Source organism: Harpia harpyja, chromosome 8, assembly GCF_026419915.1.
Source record: "Harpia harpyja isolate bHarHar1 chromosome 8, bHarHar1 primary haplotype, whole genome shotgun sequence".
NCBI classification, from domain to species: domain Eukaryota; kingdom Metazoa; phylum Chordata; class Aves; order Accipitriformes; family Accipitridae; genus Harpia; species Harpia harpyja.
The window spans coordinates 44,376,991-44,402,589 of NC_068947.1; the positions used below are offsets into that span (position 1 = coordinate 44,376,991).

At 40.3% G+C, this 25,599-nt stretch overlaps 1 protein-coding gene across 3 annotated transcripts; it reads right to left on the reverse strand.

The window, feature by feature from the left end:
• Window positions 1-500: 500 nt before the first annotated feature.
• TFG (trafficking from ER to golgi regulator) lies at window positions 501-25,523 on the reverse strand. 3 transcript variants are annotated; one of them, XM_052794002.1, is made up of 9 exons: window positions 25,359-25,497; window positions 22,403-22,507; window positions 20,110-20,318; window positions 13,426-13,509; window positions 12,365-12,511; window positions 10,695-10,862; window positions 8,239-8,379; window positions 3,817-3,906; window positions 501-1,297 (listed from the first exon to the last, which is right to left on the reverse strand). In XM_052794002.1, the coding sequence occupies exons 3-9, from the start codon at window positions 20,291-20,293 to the stop codon at window positions 927-929; spliced, it is 1,185 nt and encodes a 394-aa protein (XP_052649962.1). In that variant the 5' UTR covers window positions 20,294-20,318; window positions 22,403-22,507; window positions 25,359-25,497; the 3' UTR covers window positions 501-926. The 3 variants fall into 3 exon arrangements, with proteins under 3 accessions (XP_052649962.1, XP_052649961.1, XP_052649960.1); XM_052794001.1 differs by lacking the exon at window positions 22,403-22,507 and having other exon boundaries at window positions 501-1,294; window positions 25,359-25,523; XM_052794000.1 differs by lacking the exon at window positions 22,403-22,507 and having other exon boundaries at window positions 25,359-25,522.
• Window positions 25,524-25,599: the final 76 nt, after the last annotated feature.

The window sequence follows — 25,599 nt, forward strand, 5'->3', positions numbered from 1 at the left end:
TGCTGTTATATGGTCTATTGAATTTGTTACAGCTCTTGATCTGCTTTTTCTTGGCTCAAAATCAAGTCACTAGAATTGCGCTCCCAAGTTTTTCTGGGTGGCAAAGAACCTGTGGAAAGTTGTTCCTTTTCAAGAGTTCTTTTTCAAAAATACGTATTTGGCTTAAATTTTCAAGTAATAAACCAGTTTTCCCCCTGCCCTCATTAAAGTGAAATTGGTAAGGGGCTCTAAGATTTTATGTATTGGTTCTTACTCATTTGGTAAAAGGGTTACTTGGCAATTAGTGACAGCAGACAGTGCCAAACCATCCACTGCTGCATAACCTCTGCAAAAGCAATCTGCGTTCACCATTTACACACCTAAAAATCTGGCTCTTCTCCTGCAGCGCTGAGCAGCGCTGATCTTTACCTTGGTATCTGTAGACCCAGCATGCACACTTGCCTTAACAGAGTCTTCTTGTTTGGGACTACCTGAATTCTAAAATGAAGATCAGGCAAATAATAGATTCAGGGTTTTTATTAGTTTTCCGTGTGAGCATTACAATTTATAATACATCATATCTAGTTTTACCTCCAGAATGAACCTAATTTAGTACATCATGGTATTAGTAAAAACAAGCCTGATAAATGGGCTGAACTTCCGACTAGCATCTTCGTATCCTTCCAACAAGGCAAGCTAGAATGTCAATCACTTTACAGACATGTAGGTAGTGTTTCCCAAAACCAACCCAGCCCCAAATTAAACTAGGAAGCGTATACAATCGAAAGCAGGAAAGAGTCATCTCGTTTGGTCGTTCCCCTCCCCCCAGCAGAATTTAATTAAGAGCTACGGTTCTGGAACCTCAATTAAAAATCCCGGAGGCCGTTGGGGTGGAATCGTAGGTGTGCCGGTCGCCCGTGTCCGTGTCGGTGCCCGGCGGCGCCTCCTTACCGGTAGCCAGGTCCAGGCTGGGTGTAGCCCTGGGCGCCAAAGGGAGGCCGGCTGCGGGCGTAGGGGTTGGGCCCGCTGGGCGGGGGGGTCATGGTGCTGCCGGGCGGGGGGGTGAAGCCGGGCCGCGGCTGGTAGGTGCCCGGCGCCGCCTGGGAGCCGGGGGGGCCGCTGTAGGGAGCGGGCTGGGAGGCCTGCGTGGTGTAGGGCTGCGGGGGGTAGCTGCCCCCCGGGTACTGCGGGGGCTGCTGCGCCGGCAGCTGCTGCGGCTGCCCGGGGAAGGCGGCGGCCGGGGCCGGGGCCGCCGGCTGGCTGTAGGCCGGGAACTGCTGGGCTTGCTGCGAGGGGGTTTGCTGCTGAGGGTAGCCTGCTGGAAAGGCAAAGAGCGGGGGGGGGGTGAGAGAGAGCGGAGAGCCGCGGGCGCTTGCAGAAAGACCGTTCGTGGTTTGTTTGTTTGTTTGTTTACAGCGGCAAACACGAAACAACGCAGTAAGCACAGGCAAACCAAGCAGGCACTGCGAGTTCTCCTGCCTTTCACGCAAGCGCGCTGCCTGGGTTTTGGCGCGCTACCGTGGCAGCACGGCAACGCTGAAAACAGTTAGTATAAAGCAGTTTTCCCGCGACCGATGAGAAATTAAAAAAAGACACAAATAGTATTTTACCATCATGTCACACGAAAAATAAAGAGTGTTCACCAGCAAATGAGGCAAAATGCAACCTTTCTCCCAAATAAAAACTCAAAACTAAACTGTCACGAAAATAGTGCCAGGGTTTAATATAAGTCATACCTTTGGTTAAATCATGGGTGTTTTCAGTTCTTTAGGGTTAAATATGAAAAAGTTGTGCAGGACAGAATACTTTAGTACAAAACTTCCATTTAAACATGTCCCAAACTTGATTTTTCTGTATAAAACCAGCTTCCAAAAGGAATTTCTCTTATTGAAAACTTCAGAATGACACAAAGTCCTTTTATGAAGAAATAGCTACTTTTATCCATCATGAAACACACCTGCAGCTACTTGCAATGAAACCTCTCCAGTGACTGGAATCCTGTCAGCATTAAACACCAGACACACAAATTATTAAAAGTGCACAGCCCTAAACAGAAAGAGTAAGGATTGAAGAATGCACTGGAGTAAACTCACCTTGAAACTGGGATCAAAATTTACTCATGAGACAAAAACTCTGAAGGATCCATTTTTACTACCATGAGTAAATAGCCACATTGTTGCCTAGTAGATCTACAAGAGTGGGAATGGATCCTGCTCAAACCCTGGACATGCGTTTGAAAGGAGACAATACTCATGGGAACAACAGCGAAACAAACAAACAAACAAACAAAGCCCATGAGTCAAGATCTTCAAAGGCTGCTGTCACTAGGTCCTCAAAGAAAAGACTGTTTCTGAAAGATCAGGTTAATCACGAAATAAGTTATGAGAAACAGAGGAGCCCCAGATCAGTTCTGGTGGTGTTTCATTCTTACTTAAAGATGGTGTTGATTAGAATGCAGAACTCACATTGCACTACAGCTTTCACAGGAACTTCTCCAGTAAAATAATGGAATAGATGATGGTAGGATATGACTAGAAGGCAGGTGGAAACTCCTCCCCCCCCACGCCCTCAGTTTTTAAGCCTAAAGAAAGTCAGATAGACCCTTCTACTTCCAACAGGCTTGTTACTTCTTCTGAAGTTAGACTTCAGGAAGTCTGTCACTGTCTTCTAATTACAAATGCTGGGGTGAGACATCTGCAGAGAACAGGATACCATTTAGAGACCCAAATCAACCAGCTCTCGCACAGTGCACAGGAACAAGGGCTGAGGCACCAACCTTCAGTTCCAAGTTTTCTAGGGTTCTTATCCAAGACAAACATGGAATTCCTTCATAAGCTCTGCAAGTGTTCTCCTCTACATCAAAACTGATGCACTCCCACTGTATATACTGCACACCAAAAAAAGGCCATACGGGCTCTATTCTGAGTCACTTAATGGTATGGGAGTCTTCTGTTTAGTTTAAGGAAGATTGTTTAAAACAAGGAATGATAAATGCTTTGTAGCATTTTCTAAGAGTATTAAGCAACTTGCAATTTGTTACGGAATCTGTTGTAACAGGTTCATCCCTGTGCTAAGCTGGATTATGATTCCTAGCACATACTATGCATTATTAGATGCCAGCTGCTTCTGAAGTAAGTAACTGAAAGTTTTGAAGTCAAGTTTATTTTGGGTATATGCAAAAGCCAGCTTTTCATATTTGCCTGCACATAAACCACTACTGCAGTAAAATGTTCTTCTGCTAAAAGTCGGCTGGCACCTTTACTTGAGGTATCAGCAAAATCAACAACTAAAAAAGCCTATCACTTGAAAGTTTCTCTGAAGTTACAGTATTTATAATAGCTAAGGATTTCCTAAATGACAACTCTAGTCACCATTCACGCCACTAGATTTTGTACATGGAGATCATTCTAGATGCAAGAAATAGGGGCCATCTTTATATACCAGAGATATTTAAGGAAGCTAAATTGGGATGTTTTAGTCACTTACTTGCTAGAATCCCAAGACTGCAAAAGTTAATCCTGAAGCCAGCTCATACTTCAAATGATTCATTTTGCCTACCTTTCTAACAAGGCATTCTGCTGATTAATAATGAAGTCTGCTTTTGGTCACAGTCAAGTAGAATTGAGATACCAGAACTCCAACTACATATTAAAAATATAGACAGCTACAGTGTTCTCTTACTGTAATTTTTGAATTGTGCCAGTTCCCACCAGAACCACAGGCACTCGGGCTGCTCAGCACCCTGACCTGCCCCCAGGTTCAGGAACTGAAGCTCACAGGGTCAGGCACTGAAGGGGAGGTTCTACAGCTAAACCGACGTTTGAGCGCGCTGCTTACCTGGGTACTGCATACCGTACTGCTGCTGAGGCTGAGCCTGTGGCTGCTGAGCAGGATAACCAGGCTGTTGGTACTGTTGATACATCTGACCTATGGATTAAAAACGTATTTAGTTGAAGCCCAGTACCCTAGCTATATTATAAACACACAGTGAACAACACCCTAACAGTTCAAAATCACAGAAACACCCTCTCGCAACATGTAAAAACTTTTTAAAAAAATCTGAACGCAGTGAAGTTTGATTACCAACTGCAATCAATCTACAGATTTTAGCTTCTGAACCATACCGTTCTAAAGACTAAATGATATTTATCTATCTCCAACAGAATCAACAGGTCTAATTTGGTACGTGAGGCTTACTGTTTCACATTTTCAGAGGAGGCCAGAAGCCATGCACCTTAATTAGTGCTACTCTGGTGGGTAACAGAGCAGGAATTTTTAAACATCTTGATAACTGCTCCAGAACTTACACTGTAAATTAAAGTACTTCAAAAGTTAAACACATCCTCAGGTTGTCTGTTTATATTAGGTTTTTAAGACCATTTCTGCATCAAAGTACTGTAAGCAGGGTGGTACATTATTTATTCTGACCACATTTTCCAGATAAGTCATCCATCTCTTAGTATCTGACTTGCTGTAAGCCAAGTTTTCTTAAGAGACCCAGGGGTACACACCCTAAAGCAAAAATAAAACCATACATTCTTAAGCTTGGATATTCCAATTCAATGCTAATTTTTCCTAAATGCACTGTTTCCAATTTCTTGGCAAGAAGAGGCAGAATATTTGTTTAGACTTAACCTATGTGCCCTGTTTAGGCTTTATGCTTCTGCTGTTTTTCAGTTTAGTAACAGGCACAGTCAAAGAACAAAACCAATTATCTGCCAAAACTAAAGCTTAGCTGAACTGAAGCAGACATGGAAACTTTACTATTATAAAGTGTTACTGTACTATTATTCATTCCGCAAAGATCAGCAGACTGTGTAGAAGTACTGTAAGCTGTATCTTCTGAACTGCACCAAGACAAAAGCAACTCGGCTCTGCTCCAAGTCCTCACAGACCCCTGTGCACACTGCTTTAAAAGAACTCCTTATTTCTTCTTTTCTCTGTGTTACTTGCAGCTGAAAGCAACGGTATTTTACATTCACACTAAGGTGCTCCAAGTATTTTATAGTGGTGCAGTTGTTCAAAATATGATTTGGTATGCAATTACTGTGGGATGAAGAGAGTGCTAAACACAAGGCTTGAAAAGAATTTAAGCCTGTTAACTTGATAATTAAGAATCAGAAACACAGAATGCATGTTTTCTATTTCTTAAACTCCGTTGTTAAAGGGAAGTTCTGGCAGAAGGACGCAGAGGCTGCCGGTCTCGGGATAATTCTCTACAGGCTAACACAGAGACCACACTGGCACCTGCTGGAAACCCCAGGTAAAGGGATAGAAAAGAAACGGCATAGAGTTTTTCCAAAGTGTTCCGAGAAGGCTTGCTGTCTTCACCAGCGTTGAAGCGTTAGTGAGGAGCAGAGAGGTGCTCCAGTGCCATTCAAGAAAACATTCTTAATTTACAGCCAGGAATGCAGTCAGAGATCCTATGGGTCCTTAAACACACAGACTTTTCCCTCTCACTGGATTTTTACTCTGAAAACAAGATGAGCTACAGCATCAGTGTCTGGTTTTGTACTTAGCAGTGCTTATTGGATCTGCCAGCATCTACCACTGTTCCTGTGCACTGAAACAGCCATTTTAACTTGATTCAGAAAAAAGACCAAATAGGTATATTCATACAACATTCTTTTCCCTAGAAGATCATGAAGTGCTTACATGAATGAACTTCTACATCTATTTCAGCAAAGACTAGAAACTTGGTTCTCATCTGTGTTCAGCAACTGGATTCAGTGGTAGAAAAGCACAGGCATGCCCCAAGAGACAGCACTATACTGAAACATCTTTGTTGTATTGATTTAATTCAAACTAGAGAATGCTTAAAACTTCATCAGGGGAGGCAAGCCATTCATTAGTATCTGCACATAGTGCAGTGAGGTGGCTTGGTATTCATAAATAACACAACTGATAACCAATTATAATCATCATAACATCATTTATTGGCAAAGAATGCCATTAAAAATAATCCCTGATACACCAGTATGATTGATGTGTGATCAGCATCACCATTTTACTTAAATCCTCAAAATACTGGGAAGGTGAGGAAGAAGCACAACTTGGGGTGTTTTGGTTTTTTAAGAAGTAAACTAATATTTTAAAACTAGTTTTAAAACTAGTTTCTAACAAGAACATGCTCTGCACCCGCAGTACCTTTTGTGTGAGCCAATCCTGTTGAAAACTTAACCATCAAAACATATCCAAAGTTCTGGCTGGGCCATGGCCCTGCACTGGTTCTCATCTTGGCTGCGCAAGGGACAGCAAGACAGGACAGGACAGCACAGGTCCCCAAATTACCACTGGACCGAGGTGCTATCAAACAGTGAAGTATGGAAAGCTACTCCATGTCTCAAAGGAAAGTCTTTGAACACTTTGGATAAAAGCAACTTACTTTATGAAAAAAACTCCGAGGCTGATAACCACACATATATTACCCAGCTTTGGTAAGAGACTGCTATTTACCATATGCGTACAATGCACAGCATAAGCGCTCCCACTAGTATTTCTAATGAACAAAGTGCAATAATGACTTCTAAGCTCTTCCTAAGAGCTGAACCATCCTATTTTATCCATAGGGTGAAGAAAATATAATCTATACTTAACATATTTCAGTGGCAATAATAAAAACTGCATAAACTACAGACCAAAACCTTCATTATTAGTGCTGTTGTACTTTACGCACAAAAAAAAAAGACTTGGGCAAAGGTGTAGCACAGTTCCGTGGTTTGTTTTTTTTTAAAACAAAACCCTCCAAAACACTATACTTTCCTTGACCCAAGTTTTGAAAAATCATTACATCTACTCTGATACATAAGCCTAGACAACTTCTTTCCCAAGTAAGATGAGTTTTGCTGAAACAAGTACTTTTTCCCTTCCCTGGTGTTAGCAGCCATTCAGGATTCCAGCCTAGTGCTGCTAGTGCTTTCAAGTGTTTCACTTTTCTGTTTCAGTTCTAGTTTAACATCAACACTTAAAACCTCATACCTTATTGTACTAAAGTAAAGCAAAAAGACTAAATTCATAAAATGCAAATTCAGTAGCTGAGAGTATATTTTTCAAATATTACGTTTTCTGGCTGCTGACAGAAGAACCTGAAGCACTTTTCCAAAAGTTACTTCCACACACAAATGCCAAACAGTTCTATCTTTAAGCTACAAAGATGCCTCTTGCTCTCTCTTTATATCACTTGAATAATTCTTAGGGAAGCAAGCAGGGAAAAAAAAAAGCGCTAAGCAGCAAAACAAGTGTTTTGTAAGCTCCACTGCAACCAACAGCATTTGTGTCTGCTTAAATATTATGCCTAACTACAAGTTGCTCAAATACTCTGCTCCCTCAAAATGTTACTGATGCCCTTCAGGCAAGATGTTCCAAGTGACTCTGGATACTGTGATCACCCTCAATAATGCCTCTCACATGTGTCTCAGCAGTATTTCACTACAGAAAGCAGCAGAGGGTTGTAACTTGTTTCTACACCAACAGAGAAACAACTTTATGTTGTACTTTGTACGAAGGTAGAAATACCAAAGCAAGTCACTCCACAGACAGTTTCATCCAGAACTATGCAGGTCTGAAGGCTCAGTGCTCTTAGAAAATACCAATAGGAAAATGATGCCCAAATGTAGCAAACCTCTGAATAGGTTTATTTTTAGAAGTCAAATAACATGCAAAAGGGCATAGTACAAAGGAATCTGAATACCAGAGTTAAGACCTTAAGGTTGAAAGGAGAGCCAGCTGAGGGTCTCAAGGGTTACACAGGGAAACTGCAGTGCATGAGATGGTTACAAGGTTTAACCCGACTAGCACAGAGCCCTACATAATGACGAAGCAATGCAATAATGACTCTGTTTTGTTAGGTAGAAATGATGGGTAAACAACATTTTTAATTCATAGTACTCAAGCCAACAAACTGTTAGTGAGTGAAAGCCTGACACATCACACAGCATATGATACGAACTAAGATCTTCAGATAGCTTTGAAGTGCAGCATATATAAATCTGCCTTACAGTAAAGTGAGCACGGATGCAAGTGGAAAACAGTACCATGAAAATCCTCCTCGTGTTACATCACCTATCCTTTTAAATAAAGCTACTGCTCCACCTGCTGTTTCTATATTGAACAGCACCTGAGGAAAAAAGCTTTTCTGCCCAGTGGCACAGATTAATCTGTAGTTTGGTATCGACTTTGGGTGTGCTAGCTGGAGTCATAGCTACGATCACTCAGACACCATCATTCACGTCTTAAATAGCAGAAAAACATGCTGCTTACCTTCCACCTGACCAGTCTGTGGCTGCGTTCCGGGGTATGGTGGCTGCTGTGCCTGAACACCAGGGGGGTGGGCTGCAGAAGAGGAGGAAGCGATGCTGTCCGGTGTTCCTGATCGCTCTTCTGCAGGGGCACTGGGTGGTCCTAGAGGAGCAAGAACAAAATACGGCATGTGAAATGAACAGACTTTGAATAAAAACAGCCTAATATAAGACCATTCCCTTGCAAAGTTTTTAACATTTTTTCCAGTTTTCCATAATTTACATCTGAGAGTGTCACATCCAAACTAAAACTAAATATATTTGCACATCTAAACTCTCCTTTGAAAATATTCCGGGGGGAATTTTCCACCTGTCTCTAGGTCACTCAAATTTCATCCTTCCAAGGAACATGACTCATTTGTGGGATAAAACCCTCCATGACAACATGTTCTTTCCACAGCTTAAAGTGTTAACCTTGCACACATACACTGAAGACTTGCTATGTTGGGACAAAACATGCGCCTATCTACCTGTTCTTTCTCATCTGGAGCAAAGGTGAAAGGCTGCATGAAGCTGTTCAAATGCACTAGTGTTTCACTGTGGCCCACATGGGCCCAGGCAGCAGAGTGTTTTACCAATAGTTGTATGGCATGTGAACAGAAAACCTGCAAAGAAGGTTTGAAAAATCACACTCCCAGACAGGATATGGCAGGCTTCAGTCTAAAAGCATTTGTCAGCTTTCATAATTCTGAAAATATTCCAGCTAGCACCCAAATAAAGCATGGAAACTGAGAATTCAGATTTTCTCTGCATTAGCAAGAAGTTCTGAAATACACATGTGAACAGGTATAATACACTACAATTAAATGCAAAATACTTTGTTAGAAACAAGGGGTCCTAAACCTGGATCTTTCCAGCTCTTAGGTATATGAATGCTACCTATGAGACACTACTTTCAATTACATGCTTAACATGAAGCACAAGTACTAGAATTGCTGCAAATTCACTTTCAATTTTAAGAACGTTACATTTACACACATAAATATGCATCCAACAAGCCCTTAATTGTGTTTTCATGTTACCCTTATTAGGGGGGAAAATGACTCAAATCTGCTACCTCTGGGTTTGCCAATATATGCACAACTGCAGGATTATAGCTTTAGAAATGGGATTTCTTAAGTCCTGCTTAAATGGTCCTCTGTGAAGTTCTTTGTACATTCAAAGCATGGTCAAGTCAGTTCACTCTATCAGAATAATTATGGAGACATATAAACATTGAAGTATCACTGATGCTATGATCAAAGCATTAACTGACACTGAGGCTTTGTACCAAAAGACAAAACCACTCCTTCAAAAATTAGCTCCAATTTGCCTCTAGTTGTACTTCATATTCTGTCACTTCATTGTTCAGAGATAGCCCATTGTAAGTTTTCAGGTACCATCAAACCTTTATCTGATTTGTGAAATAACCGTGCTGTGACAATACCCAAAACGTGCCATGGAGGAAGAGATCACTCAGCAGGCCTGATCCACGTAGCAGTACCCCAATCTGAAGACAACCACTCTGTCTGCAGATACAACTTTGGATCCTGCACAGTCACAATCACGCAGTGCAGCTCTATTCCTATCACTCCACACTTTTGCCAAGGCAGCCGTACTGTAGAAACAAGCTCCAGTTGCTATTAGTTTTGCCCATCTGTATCATTACTTCACACATCATACCAGATTTATTTGCTCTGAAGTTGAGAGTACACAGCAAATCCTGTTAGCTACAGCAGTTTTATTTTCAGATTTCAATGCTACCTTAAACCTTGCCAGATCCATGCAGATTCTGTGCAAAATCACTTCTCTATATTCTGCATCACACTCCCCATTACATTCTACGTTGCTTTTCTAACTTCAGTTATCCTGTCTTAAGTTGACTGCATTCAGTTTAGTATAATCAGTTTTTATATATTTAGCACTCTACTACTAGGCAGGGCCAACAGTCATGCAGCTCTTCAAGAAGAGTAAAAAAGTTGACACTATTTACTTTTTAAATGAAACAGAGAAAGGGTGGGGTCATACAAAACATTCTGACTGACCCAAGCAGCAGAAGCACAAGCCAAGAACAGGAACTGCAAGATCAAACCCTAAGGCAGAGCAGCGGATACTGTTTTTCTATCACTGGCAGATACCAATTAAGTTACTTTACACAATAGCTTTAAATAATTCAAATAAAATATTTTAAGCCATTTTCTACTTCAAGCTAAAACACAATGCTAAAACCAACAGCAACATTTCAACATTTTGTGTACAAAAGTTAGCACACGCAGTTAACACCACCTTAACATACCACGTTTTAGGATTCTGAAAAGAAAGAGTGAACACAGAACACAGCTTAATACATACAAAATACAAATACTTTGTCACAAATCAAGACTTGAGTCATCGATTATGAACAGGTTTTGCTTTCCTTTTCGCAAGACGTATTCTTACCTGACACCTGATCATCTGTCAAGCCAAATGCTGACATGACATTCTTGCTGATTTCATCCTGGTTCTTTAGCGGATCAAATGCAGACATGCTTGCTGCTATAACTTGAGTAGATGGCTTAACATTAGAGTCAGCAGCAGCAGGCTTTTCTTCCCTACCATCTACAGCATCTACAGAACAAAATGCCAAGTTATTAATTCTTGAGAACTGAAACACCATCATACATATATATTGTACTACAGCAACTTTAAAACTGCATAGTTGTGGGGTTCTTTTAAGTGTTTTAACTGTTGAAATGCTTAAGTTAGGATAACAGTGATGTATCTGAAACTGTGATGAATCACAAAGCTTAGGTTTCATTGCACAATTACTTAAAGATACACTGACACTGTGGAGTATCAGTATCACGTATCACTTTGTCTTAGATTCAAACGTACAAGGCTCCTGCTTCAAACAAATTGTTCTGGTATGACTTGCCCACAGAGAATTCAAAATGAAGAAAACTTACAAGATAGGTTCCAGTTTATTATAGTGTTTTATCAACTGAAGTTTTTGGTTTGTTCTATCCCCTTCTCCCCAAATTCTTCCTAAGCTGACAGGTGAAGTTCATCCCTTTGCAATTACGTAAGTAACACTGCATCGCTCAGAAACCCCTTACCTAGTAGAGTGCTACATTTTCTCTTAAAGGAGGAAGTGCAGATAGGGTTTAGACCAGCTAGTTTTGTTTACACACTAAGATCATCACCCTAACCTCCTTCCAAATGGTTTATAACCAGAATCCACGCTATGCCACTGAAATTAGTAATTGCTTATATTGTAGGAACAAGGGCTGGGATTTTTTAGACAACAAAACCAATAAAACCTCAAAGCATAAAATACAAAAGTAACATTTCCTAAAAGAAAGGCTGGAGTTCTTAGTTCACCTCTTTAATCAGAACACTGCACTCCATGACTTTGTGTCATTATTTTCTGTGTCCAGCTTATCCAAAATCTGTAGTTAGGCACACAGAGGTATAGTTTTTACAGTACAACAGCCCTAAGCTAAGAGGTCAATGCCTCAGAACTGGGAGAGTAAGACTTCCTTCCCCGTTTTCCCCTCCCCCCATAATCCTTTCCCACCCCTACCTGCACCCTTGTGCTGCTTACCCTGAGACAGCTCTGATGCTGGTCTGAGCTCAAAATATGTGGATTCAATTTCCTAACCTGGCAAAAAAAGTGGATATAGTTTTTGCTGAATTCACTTTTTACTGTTTTAGTGAATCAAACGTGCTTAGCAACATGACAAGATAAGCACCAGAGCTAGCCCAAAGTAAGCAGCGGGAGTGCTCAGCTAGGAGCAAGAACTCTTCAGCAACAACAAACTATTAATTCAGCTCAAAGCCCTCTCAAAATGTTGTTGTGACTCACAAGTGTTAGTTACAGCATTTTCATACATTGCAACAAAAACTCAGACTTCGAAGTTTTATTCCTAAATTAACTTGGTGCTTTACTCCAGATCATTTGAACAAAAATTTTGCCTCTGAAATAACTGAAGCATTAAAAATTAAGTTCTGAACCATCAAGCAACAATTAAGAATGATCACAACCAGTATTCAAGCCTCCATTTTTCACTTTGTTAAACAGCACACAACTCTGCAAATCAAACCGAACAATTCTTTGCCAGGCTGCCTACCACTTTCCGGCAGATTACTGGAAAGCTCTGGTTCAGCTGGTGGTTCTAAACAGTCCAGTAAACGATTGACTTTATTGCGAAGTTCTATCAGCTCTCGACGCAGGTATTTCACCTGATTAGATTCTAGAGGTCTTGGTTGTCCATTCACTGCAAAACAGCAATTAGAGGAATTTAGGACTGTAGTAACATTCTGACATCCAGTTTAAAACTTTAAAAAAAAAATAAAATCCCAACTTTTACTTACTTGTAGCATCATCATCCTCTGTGGAGTTCAAAGTGACAAAGCTTAGTCAACACAGATTGAACTCATTCTAGAGTTTACTATTCCTTTAATATAATCTCAGTTCAGCATAATCCACAGTACCAGAACTGCAGAGTAAAGTCTCCAGTAAATTTCTGCATTGTTTACTCATTTCTATGAATATACGCTGAACAATACAAATATCATACTTGGTTGTGGAAAGCTGTCCCTTTAGAAAGTGCCCTTAGAACTAATGCAGCATACACAACACTGCTGCAATTCATGAATAAGGGTAGTGTCCAAGTTATAGGCTGCTTGCTATTGCTCGGAACTGTGCTAATTTACCAATAGTAGCTTGAAAATAAAGAACTATTTTATACAAAAGCCAAAGGATAAATGTTAACATCTATTCAACTTTAAGCAATTAATGTTAAGTTTTTAGCAGTGTACCAGTAACACTGCAAGATAATCATCACCTTAAACTTCTCACGCACCTGTGAAGAGAACCCCACAAATGCTAGAGTGGAAGATAACATGGAAAATAAAATGAAGAAAAAACCGTTGACCACATATATATGTATGCCAAATACTTTAAGCAATCTTATAAAAAGAAATAGTTTCAGTTTCTGTAAGTTCAGATGTCACATGAAACATCAAGAGAGAAAATAGGTATCATGTATTAATCCAGTATTTTTTAACTTACTGATTTCATTCTTCTGAGGTCACAAACTGCAAGTTTTTTGTACCTTCCAGTGAAGCCCACTGCCTGAATTTTAATAAACATTATTGAAGAAAAAGACAAACAATATTCTATACTTACCAAACAACGTCAGCTTAAGTATCCTACTGCATTGAATTGCAAAGGAAAGATCTGAGCTATCAAAAATTGTTATAAGATCGCCATCTGAAAAGAACATGAAAATGTTACATGAAAAGCAAAGCCCGTTAACCACTGAACTTCACACTAGGGCAGAACATTAGTTACTTCATTACTCAAAAATAACTTCCCCTATTTGATTCTGAAGTTACTAGGAAAAAAGTTTATTATTTTAGTGTGAGAGTCAGTGTGCAGGGAAATTATGCACAGAAGGCAAGAAAGAAACATGACTGGCTCCAAAAGGGAGTCTTCTGACATTAGCCCCTTGAAAGTTCCATATAGGTCATCATTCTTTTATGTTTACATACAGGATGAAACTTTAGAGCTAAGAGTTCACAAAGCCCAACACCAGAAAGAATGATGCTGCTGGTTAAAGTTATATGCCTATTTCAAGAGGGTCCAAAACTATGATGTTCATGATAGTCAAGACAGGTGGCACAAGCCAGTCCCAATTCATTTTTTAAAAAACAAAACACGCATGTTAACAAGGGAAAATTTTAAGTGATTAGAACACTTTCTCAGGTTATACTCAGAACACTGAGGTGCAAGACTGATTTTCAACAAGGGAATGAGAATAAAGTTCCTGTGTAAAAGTGAATAGTAAAAATATCTATCAGCCTTAAAACACAAATAGGAATGAAGACATCAAAGTAGTCAGAAGAAAACTCTCTCAAACCAGGAATTTGACATGAAGTGTCAACTCTTAGCCATTTATTTTTGTGTGTCAGATTTCAGAGGAACTCCCATCCCGAAGCATCCTAATGAATTTGCACATTGCCACCAGTCACACAAACTATGTTAGAACTGTATGGGATCCTTTATTCCTAAGATACAAAGAGCTATGCATAAATCACTGAACACGTTTAATCCTATTAATACCCAAAAGAGATACCAAGTTCCCATTAACTCTGGTCTCTCACAACTTTTAACCTGAGTCAAGACAATCCACATTAACATCTTTGCTTACTCAGCAAGATCACAGATAAAACAAGACTGTTCTCTTTGGCAGGACAGATTTTCTGCTGTCTTAACATATTCAACAGATTATTAACAGATTAAATGAATGCAAATTAGGCAGTGCAAAGCGAAGACTGGGAACATGTTATCAGAAGAACGTGTGTACTGGCAGAGCGAAAGAGAAGGGATAGCAGGACCACTTCCTTCCAGAACAGCTTGATGACTGGGAACTGAGATGAGACACTATCTAGTGAAGCTTCTTCACCTTCAGAAGCAACAGCATTAGACAAATGACACACAGGTTGGAACAAAGCCAACTCCAGGCTACCAATGTTCCTCCCTAAAGCAGTTACAAGGAGGGTCTGTGGACAGACACAGAAACATGTTTTTAATTACCAGATTACTGCCTAAAAATTCTGAGCTATTCCTTATGCATTGGTGACAAAGTTCCAGGTGTAGAAAAGTTATGGTTAGAATTTTCAATTAAATGAATGCTTCAGTACGAATGGTCATAAAACACATGATGGAAAGTTGAAAAAACACAAAATTTGAAGAACTACATGCTCTAATTTTGTCATACCTGACTACAAGTAACACCTCTGCAATGCAAGGTTTTCTTAGTACAGTACCATTAATAACACGTAACAATGCCTGTCAGTCTTCAAATAAGTCACTTTCTAACAAAATAAACAAGAAATCTAACAAATACTAACAAACTGATGACATATAAAATAATTTTCAAGTTTTCCTGAAAGAAATATTGTTGTCTCCAAAGACTTTTTTTTGTATCCGATGTCGCATTTGCACTTTCACAATCTCAAAAAACTTTGGTTGATAGCAGTATCAGTCATGGATTCACTGAGCAGAGACTGGAAAGTCTCCAAGAATGGAGGCTCCAAAACCCCACTAGACAACCTGCTCCAGTGACACACTGCCCTCCTGTCCAAAACTCATGCTCAACCTCTCAAACTGCAGTTTATGACTGCTGCCATCTGGTGCTACTGAGAAGAGTTTAGATTCAATGGTCTTGGCAACTCCCGCTCAGTTAGCTGGAGGCTGCTGTTAGCTCTGCCCTCAGCCTCCTCTTCAGCACGCTGAACGAGCCCAGCTCCCTTAAATGCTCCCTGTAGGCCACCTACCCTAGGCCCCTCACTGTCCTCACAGCATCCTGCTGGACCCTCTCCAGCTTCTCCAAGTGTTTTTAGCCTGGGGTACAGGCAGCAAAACTGACCACAGACTTCCTGGTGGGGACTCACCAGTGCCAGGAAGGGGAGGGTAATAGAGTCCCTGTTTGCCATTATGATCCCTAACAAGACTTGCACAATCAGACCTCAACAAGTAACTATATGAAAGTTAGTCCTTTCTCTTTGGCAGTAAAGTGAGGGTGGGAGTGGAGGGGTGTCATTGTTTAACCCCAGCCAGCAACTAAGCACCACACAGCCGCTCACTCACTTCCCCCCCCACCCAGTGGGATGGGGGAGAAAATCGGGAAAAGAAGTAAAACTCGTGCGTTGAGATAAGAACGGTTTAATGGAATAGAAAAGAAGAAACTAATAATGATAATGATAACACTACTAAAATGACAAAAGTAATAATAAAAGCACTGGAATATACAAATGATGCACAGTGCAATTGCTCACCACCCGCTGATTGACACCCAGTTAGTCCTTGAGCGGTGATCCCCCCACCCCCACTCCCCCCAGTTTATATACTAGATGTGACGTCACATGGTATGGAATACCCTGTTGGCCACTTTGGGTCAGCTGTCCTGGCTGTCTCCCGTCCCAACTTCTTGTGTCCCTCCAGCTTTCTCGCTGGTTGGGCATGAGAAGCTGAAAAATCCTTGACTTAGTCTAAACACTACTTAGCAACAACTGAAAACGTCAGTGTGTTATCAACATTCTTCTTATACCTAACTCAAAAACATAGCACTGTACCAGCTACTAGGAAGACAATTAACTCTGTCCCAGCTGAAACCAGGACAGGGGGCTGGGGGGAGTGTTACCTCCAACTCAAACACTTCCTCCAGCTTTTCAGTATCCTTTCCTAAATGCTGATATCAAAAATCCACCGGTGTTTTAACACAAAGCCCTTCTATTCCGTATTCTCCTGGTAACACAAAAAATGATAATTACTTCTCTTGCCAATGCACAACATTGGCAGACCATCTGATGATGCTTTTCTGTCGCACCAGTCAATACTCAGATTCACTGCCTGAACAAGGGTGCATGTTCTAAAAAGTTTATCCTGCAAAGCCAAATGAAAATGTATATTAATACACATGGTTTACATGGATTAATGTCACCCAAAAGAATCCAGATCATTCCATCTTATTCTCCCTCACCTATTTTAACATTTAGGTTGAAGTCATTAAGAATAATGATTAAAGTTTCTATTTTAAATTGCTAGCAGAAAAAAAGGCTGAAAAGCACCAAGTACACAATCTTGTTAGATGCATAAAGTCAGTTCTATGATTTCTATTGACAGCCATCAAGCTATTAGCCAAGTAGAGCATATGCTAGGATTTATAAGGTATATGTATATGTCAAGCCATGCAAAAGTCTGATAATTTAAGTATATGAGATTTATCAAACAAACTTTTCATTTTAAGGAATGTCAATGAAGCTTAATTCCTGTTATCGTGATATAGATAGGAATATACAATGTTAATTATCTTCTGTTGAGAAGTAAAGCAGACTTTCCTTTATTTTCTCTATTAACCTTGTTATTTCAAGAACTTACCTTTCTCGTTTTTACCAGGGACATATTTTTCAGTCTCTACAATTTCCCCTGTACCCTAAATATTCCCTGCTATGCCAATTATATTTTTTTTTAATCTTTAGTATAAGCTAACAACTCCCTTAACTTACCAATGGACTGGAAAGTATTTAAGCATTAATTCTGCTTCATCATGATACATCCCAATGTTTATGACATTAGAAATCAGAAGAAATTAGAAATGTTTAAGACATTAGAAATCTGCCTCAGTATCCTTGGCCCGGCCAGCTATGCTTCCTCATCCACTAGCTTCATCTACCCTTATGTTTATTTTCTTTTTTTAATTCCATTTGGAAAATAAAAAAAAAAAAAAACACAGCACCAAAAACGTAGTTTTCCTTCACTTTGGTAAATTTACCAAAGGTAGAAACATTACTGACTAGCACACCACCTTGATTACATGCGGTATGAGTTAATAACTCATCACTGGCTCTGACACAAAGACATCAACTTCTACTACAAGGTAATGAAGAACAAGAACACAAAGGCCAATCTCACATTCCGCACTCTAGTTTTAAATTCAAGCCTAACTTAAGAAAAAAAAAAAGTAAAGTTTCTATTATTGGCTCCATAGGGGCTTTACCATATGTAACTCAATAATATGGTGTGCTTAAGATGCAATTCTACCCTTTGATTCATATAAATTCACTGCTGCAAGTCCTCATTGGTTTGTTTGGTGGTTCTTTTTGCAGACATTGATTGGGTTTTACTACATATTCAAGAACCTCAATCAGGACATGAAAATCATTTCACGCCTAGTACAGCAATTTCCTTAGTTCAAAAGTTTGAAAGATGCCCAGCTTGAATATAAAACCTAACTCCACAAGGCAGTAATCAAACTGAAACATCCTTTCCCCGGTAATTAATAAAAGCATCACATAACCTAAATATAACTTAGGAATATGCTTCTGACTATCTTAGTCCACAAACCCAGAGACAGAAGGATTGGGATTTAAAGTTTCCTAGCTTCTCCAATTAAGCATAAAAGTTTGAAAAAACCAAAACGTGTCAGATTCAAGGATCGTGACAGTTTGATGAAGATACGAAGCCACAGTATTCTGCAGAAATTTTAAGTAGAAAATCCCATATCCAGCCTTGAAGATCACTAGCTTCACACGTTACAGCAACAAGAAACAAAGCCAGGAGGGGCAGATGAAACATTCTTCTGAACACTCAAATAGTGTGCACATGAATTCTGAAAAGACCCAGACTGATGTTGTAGAAGTAGTGGAAATCCTTCAAACAATTTAAGATAGCTCCTCAAAACAGATGAAAACAAGTGTTCCTCCAGGTCTGGAGAGATAAATAACAAAACTGAAATAGCTAGAATGTATATATTCCAAAGCTTCTAATGACTGAAATGGATTTAAAGAAGAATCTTAGCTTAGTTGAAACAAAGTCAAGAATACCATGGTCCTCATATGACAAACTGAAGCCTAGTTCTGTTAACTTTTTCCTTAATCACTTGCAACGTCCTCTGATACTAACATTTAAATGTTCTTGGTAGTGATGATCAGCTAGGATAACATATACTGAAATTTCACGTCACAATGGAAAAGTAGTACATTCTGAGACAAAGAAACCTAAAATTAAAAGTAGGAGGTCTCTACACTGTGAAAGACAAACAAAGAATGAAACTATAATTATAGTCTCCATCATCAACCATTATCTTCTTCAAAAAAAGACAGAGAGAGAAGCATACACAAAACCAGAGAACTATACTTAAAGAACAGTTAAGAATGCAAAAAAAGGGACTAGACGCCGTAACCTAACAAAAAAGCATTCATCAATTTCCTTTCACCTTTCTCATTCCAGAAAGAAAAAAGAATTTGATTATATGGTAAGAGGAAAAACAAAACCACCACAAATCCACTGAGCTCTTTCCCACTAGAGATCAAGACCCAAAATAATAGCCCTTCATTGCATATCAGTTTTGATGAGCAGTGTCTCTCAAAAGCTTCATGAACCTGAAAAAACTGTCTCAGGGTCATGCAAAGTGAAATTTTATTGCCTAGATGTATGAACAAAAGTTACTTGAATTTTAGGTACCACAGACAGTGGTAAAGTTTCCTAGTGCTGTTAAGAAAAATGAACCTGAATGCTTCAGTAATGTAGCTCTTTTACTATACACCAGCATAATTATCACAGAGTCTTAGATCTAAGAGACTTTGGACTTTACCACTTCATTCTGAGTTTCATTTTATGAATAGCACCCCTCTGTCCCAAATTAAGTAACTTATCCATGCCCCACACTGACAGTCAAAGAACCTTCCGAACCACAAGTCTCTTTCTACCCATCTCAAATAAGGCCCTTCTCATTCTGTGGAAGCCCTTCTTTCTTAAGGTTGCATGTTTAGCACTAATGATGGAGATTTTCTTTGAAACAACCAATGTCCAGCAGATTCAAACCATCACACAGAGGAAAGATTACTTTCAATAAATATTTCAGGTTAAATTCAAAGTTTCTTCTAATCTTTACTGATGGAGGAAAACAACCAAGAATTACTACTACATACATCAAGTTTTCAAAGTCTTGAAAGAGCTTGCATTAAGTCACACATGTTTATTCACTCCTCACCTTCAAACCCAGTTTATCACTGAAAACATAAAAAAATGGTTAAATGAGCAGACAGAAGAGAAACCTGCCATAGCATCAGCTTCCTGCAACAGCAAACAATGAACTTTCAGATAGCTGGTATTTCAGAAAAACTGGAGGAAATACTGTGTTAAGACAGCATAACCACAAGAGACACAGCTTCTATTGTCCTATTCAAAGGATTTCACAAGAAATCACTTGCATTTGCCAACGAATTTGGACAATTTTGAAGAGGTGAGTTTCAGAGCTGTCCATACATAAAACATATCAGAGCAAGAGTAGTAATTAAACCTTACCTTCATCTTTATATTTTATTGTGACTTCATCATTGCTCAGAAGTTTTCCTCTAAAAACTCTCTGCATCATTAGCACCAATTCATCATAGGTGATATCTTCATTATGAATAGGAATTCTCCTAATATCTTCCCCAAGCTGAGCTTTGATGATCAGCTTCCCACTTAAGTCCAGCTGCCCATTCATGGTGGATTCCTTATCGCCTGCAGACCTGTTAACAACAAACATTAAAAACATTTTAGAAAACTAAACTGTTAGTTATTTAAATGTATCTCATGACAGTTCTGAAGCTTTCCATCTTTGGAAAGCATTACTGTTAGGAAGCTCTCCAACCTCTCTCGGACACATTCTACAATGCACTAATTTCTCAAACAATAAAGTGCATCACATATTAACTGAGCTCACGGGCAAAGAACAACTCTGTAAGATCCGCCATTTCAAATTAACAGTTATTACAGTTCCCAGTGCTCAAAATTTAAAAGTAAAGATTTTTTTTAAAGTCAGACAGCTTTTAAATATGTGTGACATTTAGAAATTTCAAACTTGGGTGGGTTTTTTGGGTAAGATACCAGCTGTAAACTGCCATGGAATAAAGCTACAAAGGTACTGATATTCCCTAGGATTTGCTTTTGAGATACATGTATACATCTCTCCCTGGGAAAGTGAAATTGCAGCAAAAGCTGTCAGCCTTACAACATTATATTGGCTACATTATCACCTCATTGGATTATCTTTACATCGCCCATAATTATGATAACCAGCAAAGGGCTTTTGTTTTTTAATTTAAGAAGAAAAGTTCTGTTTGCCAGAACAAAAATTATTTCAAAGATTATAGGTGGTAAGGTAGCTTTACTAAGGGGATCCAGTTGAATCACGCATTATTTCATGAACAAATAAATGAAGAGCTAAACATTGGTTTTATCATATGCATGATCAGAACACAGTGAGGGTTCCTTTTTTTGAAATTTTGGCAGAGATGTTTTAACCAAGATTTTAGATTTTTAAAAGCTGCTCAATAGACCACACATTAGCTACTCATTAGGCTCAGAGCCATAAATTTGTTATGCAGTGTACATGGTCAGAACAGTCGGTTACTTTCAGTGCTTTAAGAGAGGTGGACAACCGCTCCAACTTAAAAGAAAGTGCAACAAAGCCATCTTGTGCCCAAGCAGCACACAGCGTATACTTCAGAGTTATATCTTTAACACTTTATATAAGACAATTTAAAAATTAGCACTTTGTATGAGGCATCTCTCTTGTTCAAAAACACAAAGGCTTTATGTTTGAAAGAAAAACAGAAACTACAGAGAAGTTACTGAGCAGAGGAATGAAAAAAAAAAAAATCTACATAGCTAGTCAAATGTCCCCTTCTTTCTTCACTGTTTTGGACAGGACCAAAACAATAGATCTGCAATGAGGAGCAATTAAAGAAGCAGTTATCTTAACATCTGAAGTACAAATACTGGTGATCTTCAAAGTCGGCAATGCTACACATCAAAACTGACATTTCCAAAGTCACACGCAGGCAAGCATGCTGTTCGTTCTCTTGTGCAAAAAGAATTCTTGGTAGATAGGCAGGTACTTCTCCCTTACCTTTAAGGATGTTACAACACAGTGCTTTATGAGAAAACTGAATTTTGCTTTGGTCAGTCTATTTTTGAAGTACTGCATTGAAAATTACTTCTCTCCTACCAGAGAAACAAGATGCTCAGCTAAAGCCTTTAACACATCATACTTTGATGTACCTATATATATTTAACTCCACTGTTTCGATGGCAATGTTTTGCATTAAAAAGATGTAGTATGATGCTATCTCTAGATTGCAATTCAATTTCTGGGTTTTTTGGTAATTAACTTAATATAAAGCAAACATTTCATGCAAATCCCTTTGTTTAGCCCAATGATATCCAAAAAAAGAGACAAGCAACTATTGAACAAAACTCATTCTCCTAATCAGATGTAACAGGAGGTAGGTGGATACAGTCTAACTGCAGAGAAAAGGGACCTACAATTAACACAGCCAGGTTGCTGCTGCGACACTATGATGAAACAGTGAAGTTTATAATATCGTTAATGCTCACTAATGCATTATTCATGTTTAGCAACATAGGTGTCTTGACTGCAGGTGCATCAACTCAGCCTAATTAACATTTTAAGTTGGTGGTAAAAGCATAGGGGTTTGCAGAAGTTGTTTGTTTGGTTCTTTTTTTATTTAAAACATAAAAAAAAAATAAAATGGCATCCACCCACAGGTTTTCTTTCACCTCCTTTCCAAAAACATACATTTATCATTACCTTGTCTGTCTTACTGATGCTAGATTATTGGACAGATTTCCCAGCTCACTTCAGGACAGAGTTAGGGTAAGCCGCCATGCACTATCAGTGCCAGAAAACAGGAAGCTGCATCAGAAAAAACCCCAAGAAATATTTATTTACAGTCACACTTCCTTAGATTTATACACTTCACATCAATCTTTCACTTTAGAACATCTTAATGAATATACCCAACTAAAAAAGTCACTGTTTTATCCATAACCTAACAATCAGATTTACACTTTTTGAGTATTGTAGAGTTTGAAGTTCAACTAAAACAGACCTTGAACAAGAGTTTTAATTTCATAATAGAAGCAGTTTATTTTTTCTAAATTTTGTACCTGTATGTAGGAATTCCTAACAGTAATGTGCTCCTTTCCAGGACTGTGATCTTCCCCAACAGTCTCAAGATATTAATTTGTATGGCCTCCATCTTAAAACCCCAGGTTAAGTTAAACAAAATAAACTTTGATGGATTTAGCAGTACAAAAACCTAGAAGTCCATTTCTTAGCTTAAGGCTGAAGCCTCTGTGGCATTAAGTAGCGTGTCTTCAAGGACAGACTGCACAGCATTAGGACAGAGTACCAAGAGGAAAGGAGTAGTAATGCCACTTTCCCACAGGAAAAGCCACCAAACTGGGCAAGAAGGAAATGCAGTCGGAAACATACAACCACTTAAAAGTATGATCTGCCCTCAACTCAGCTTAAGATTGTGCTTTTTCTGCTGGAAAACCTATGTGATAGGCTGTGTGAAGTTTATGCAGTCCACCTGTTTATTACACAAGTGCTTAATGCCCAGAGCTACAAGACAATGACTTAGTATACAGACCAGTCCAATGGAGAACATAGCTGTGTTCCCCCCTCCCACCTGATAGGTGTACCCTACTCAGCACTCTTCTCCTTGTCTCTCTCTTGCACACATGCTTAATCACAAACATCCATGATGTGATTTTTAGATGATTCGCTGCTAACCAGAAAGAAAAAGTAGGCTCCTCTCATTCACATGAAATTGGGCTTCCCAGCTCTCCTCTTTCAACTCAACTGGAAGTAAACTGGAATGGAGAAGCATGAGACATACAGGATGGAAGTGGAGAACAAGCAAACCCCAGAGAACAGACAAAGCCCCTCTGGTTCTCATAGGCTGGCAGCTGCTCCCCTCACCCTGGGTGTGAAATATTCACCTTTAAAAAGGGCTGTACTCGCTCCTGACAGGTAGAGGGTAAGACTGTTGCGACATACTAAGCAGGTGAACAGGAGGAGACTACTTTTCTGATTCCTCACTCACGTTTTATGAGATGAGTAATGCATGAAGATGGTGCCCCCTTCACCCCAATCTTGCTACAGCTCCAGGTAAAATTTACCACAATGGGCAAATATGGGATACAGATAATGCATCTAAGAGTAGTTTTAACTTAGAGGGTTCATTTAGCTACCATCACCTGTTGTTTAAACATTAGAGCTGGGCACTGGTTCTACTCTACTTCTTTACTGTTACAATGTAAGCTGCTTAGAAACTGACAATAGTAAGAATCGAACCTCATCTGTAATTCCTAAAGATACACATTTTGGTGGACACACCTGAGCTCCTGTGGCCTTGAATGCATCATTTGTATCTTTGTGCAAGGAAACCAGCTACTGTAATGTCCTTACAGAACTGTAATGTCTTATTTACCAACACTACTCACAGAAATCCGCTCTGTGTCTATCAATGATTACAAAGAGGCAACAGGAAAGCATTTAAATGCACCTTTTTTTGTCCAGCTGTTCTCCATTCTGCTTGAAAGTGTCCAGTTTTTAAGAGACCAATTCTAAACACAGCAACTACTTGCAACTGTTACAGAAAACCATGTGAAATGTTCTAATTATTGAATTACACAGCACTCAAGCTTTTCTTCCCTGTGACATAGCTGAATGGATGACTCCCTTGAGAGTTTTTCAGACATCCAGAATGCACACTAATGAGCTTTTTAACAGAACCAATCACAGCGTCTACCTTCTTGTGAGGAAAAAACCAACCAACCAAAAACCAATTAACGTCCTCCTGTTTAAGAAAGACTATTTTTTGTAAGAATCACACTGACATCTTTCTAACCTTTCTAGTGTACCACATGCATTTTGGAGGTACAGATTTTTTCCTTCCCTCTTGGCTCACTTTCTATTCACATCATGCACCAATCTGAATGGTGCATGTGGACAGTGACTGTCCAATCTAAGTCTGTCACTTCAGGATCCCTTCTAAAGCAATGATGTCATAACCATGTTGGATTTCACTACCCTTTTTGCACTGCACCAGAGAAAAACAGCCTTGCCTAAGCGAGGGATGATCATGCATTCCCGCTTCACTTTTTCCTCTGTCAAAACAGAGACAAGGAACAACAGGGTGAAGCATACAAAAACAGGGCCAAGCAGCACCGCCTCCCAAACCCCACTCGACGGAGGTATGAGTTTTCCCAAGATAGCTGGGGGGTGGGGGGGGCAGAGAGGAGAAGAGCTCTCTTCGGTTCTCTCCAGTTCCGATAAGGGCAGGCCCGAGCCTATGGGGAGCAGAAATCACAGCCATTCCCTGCCGGGAAACGAAGAGTCTGCGGTTCCTTTGGCTCCCAAGGGGAAGGCGGCTTGGTGAGCAAGGGAACACCCCCCTTGGCGATGGAGAGAGGGAGGGAGAGGAGGCCTCTGCTAGCCCTCACCCCCGGTTCCCCAGGCCGCAGAGGCCGGGAGGCGGTTTCAGCCTCCCTCAGGCGCGGCCGGGGGGACGCAAGGGGTCTCCCAGCCTCTCCGCCAGGGGCCGCGTCGCCCCTGGACCCGCGGGAGGAACGGCGGGGGGGGGGGGGCTCACCCCCAGCACGCAACCACCCCTCCCGCCGCCTTCACACACGCGGCAACGGCTCCCCCCGGGGACAGCGCGGGGAGGGGGAGGCCAGCAGCCCCGCTCTCTTACTCTAGCTTCTCCGCGGTCCCGCCGGTGGAGGCCCCCCGCCCCGTCCGAGCCCGGGCACGGCCGCCGCCGCCGCCCGTACGTGGCAGGGGAGAGAAGGGGCTGGAGCGACGGCTGCAACTGCCGGGCCTGCGCGAGCCCGCCCGCATGCGCACTCCAGCGGCTCAGACGGGCCAGCGCCGCAGCGCGCATGCTCCACGGAGAGCCCCGCCTCCCTTCTTCGTCCCCGCGTCGACGCGTTGGC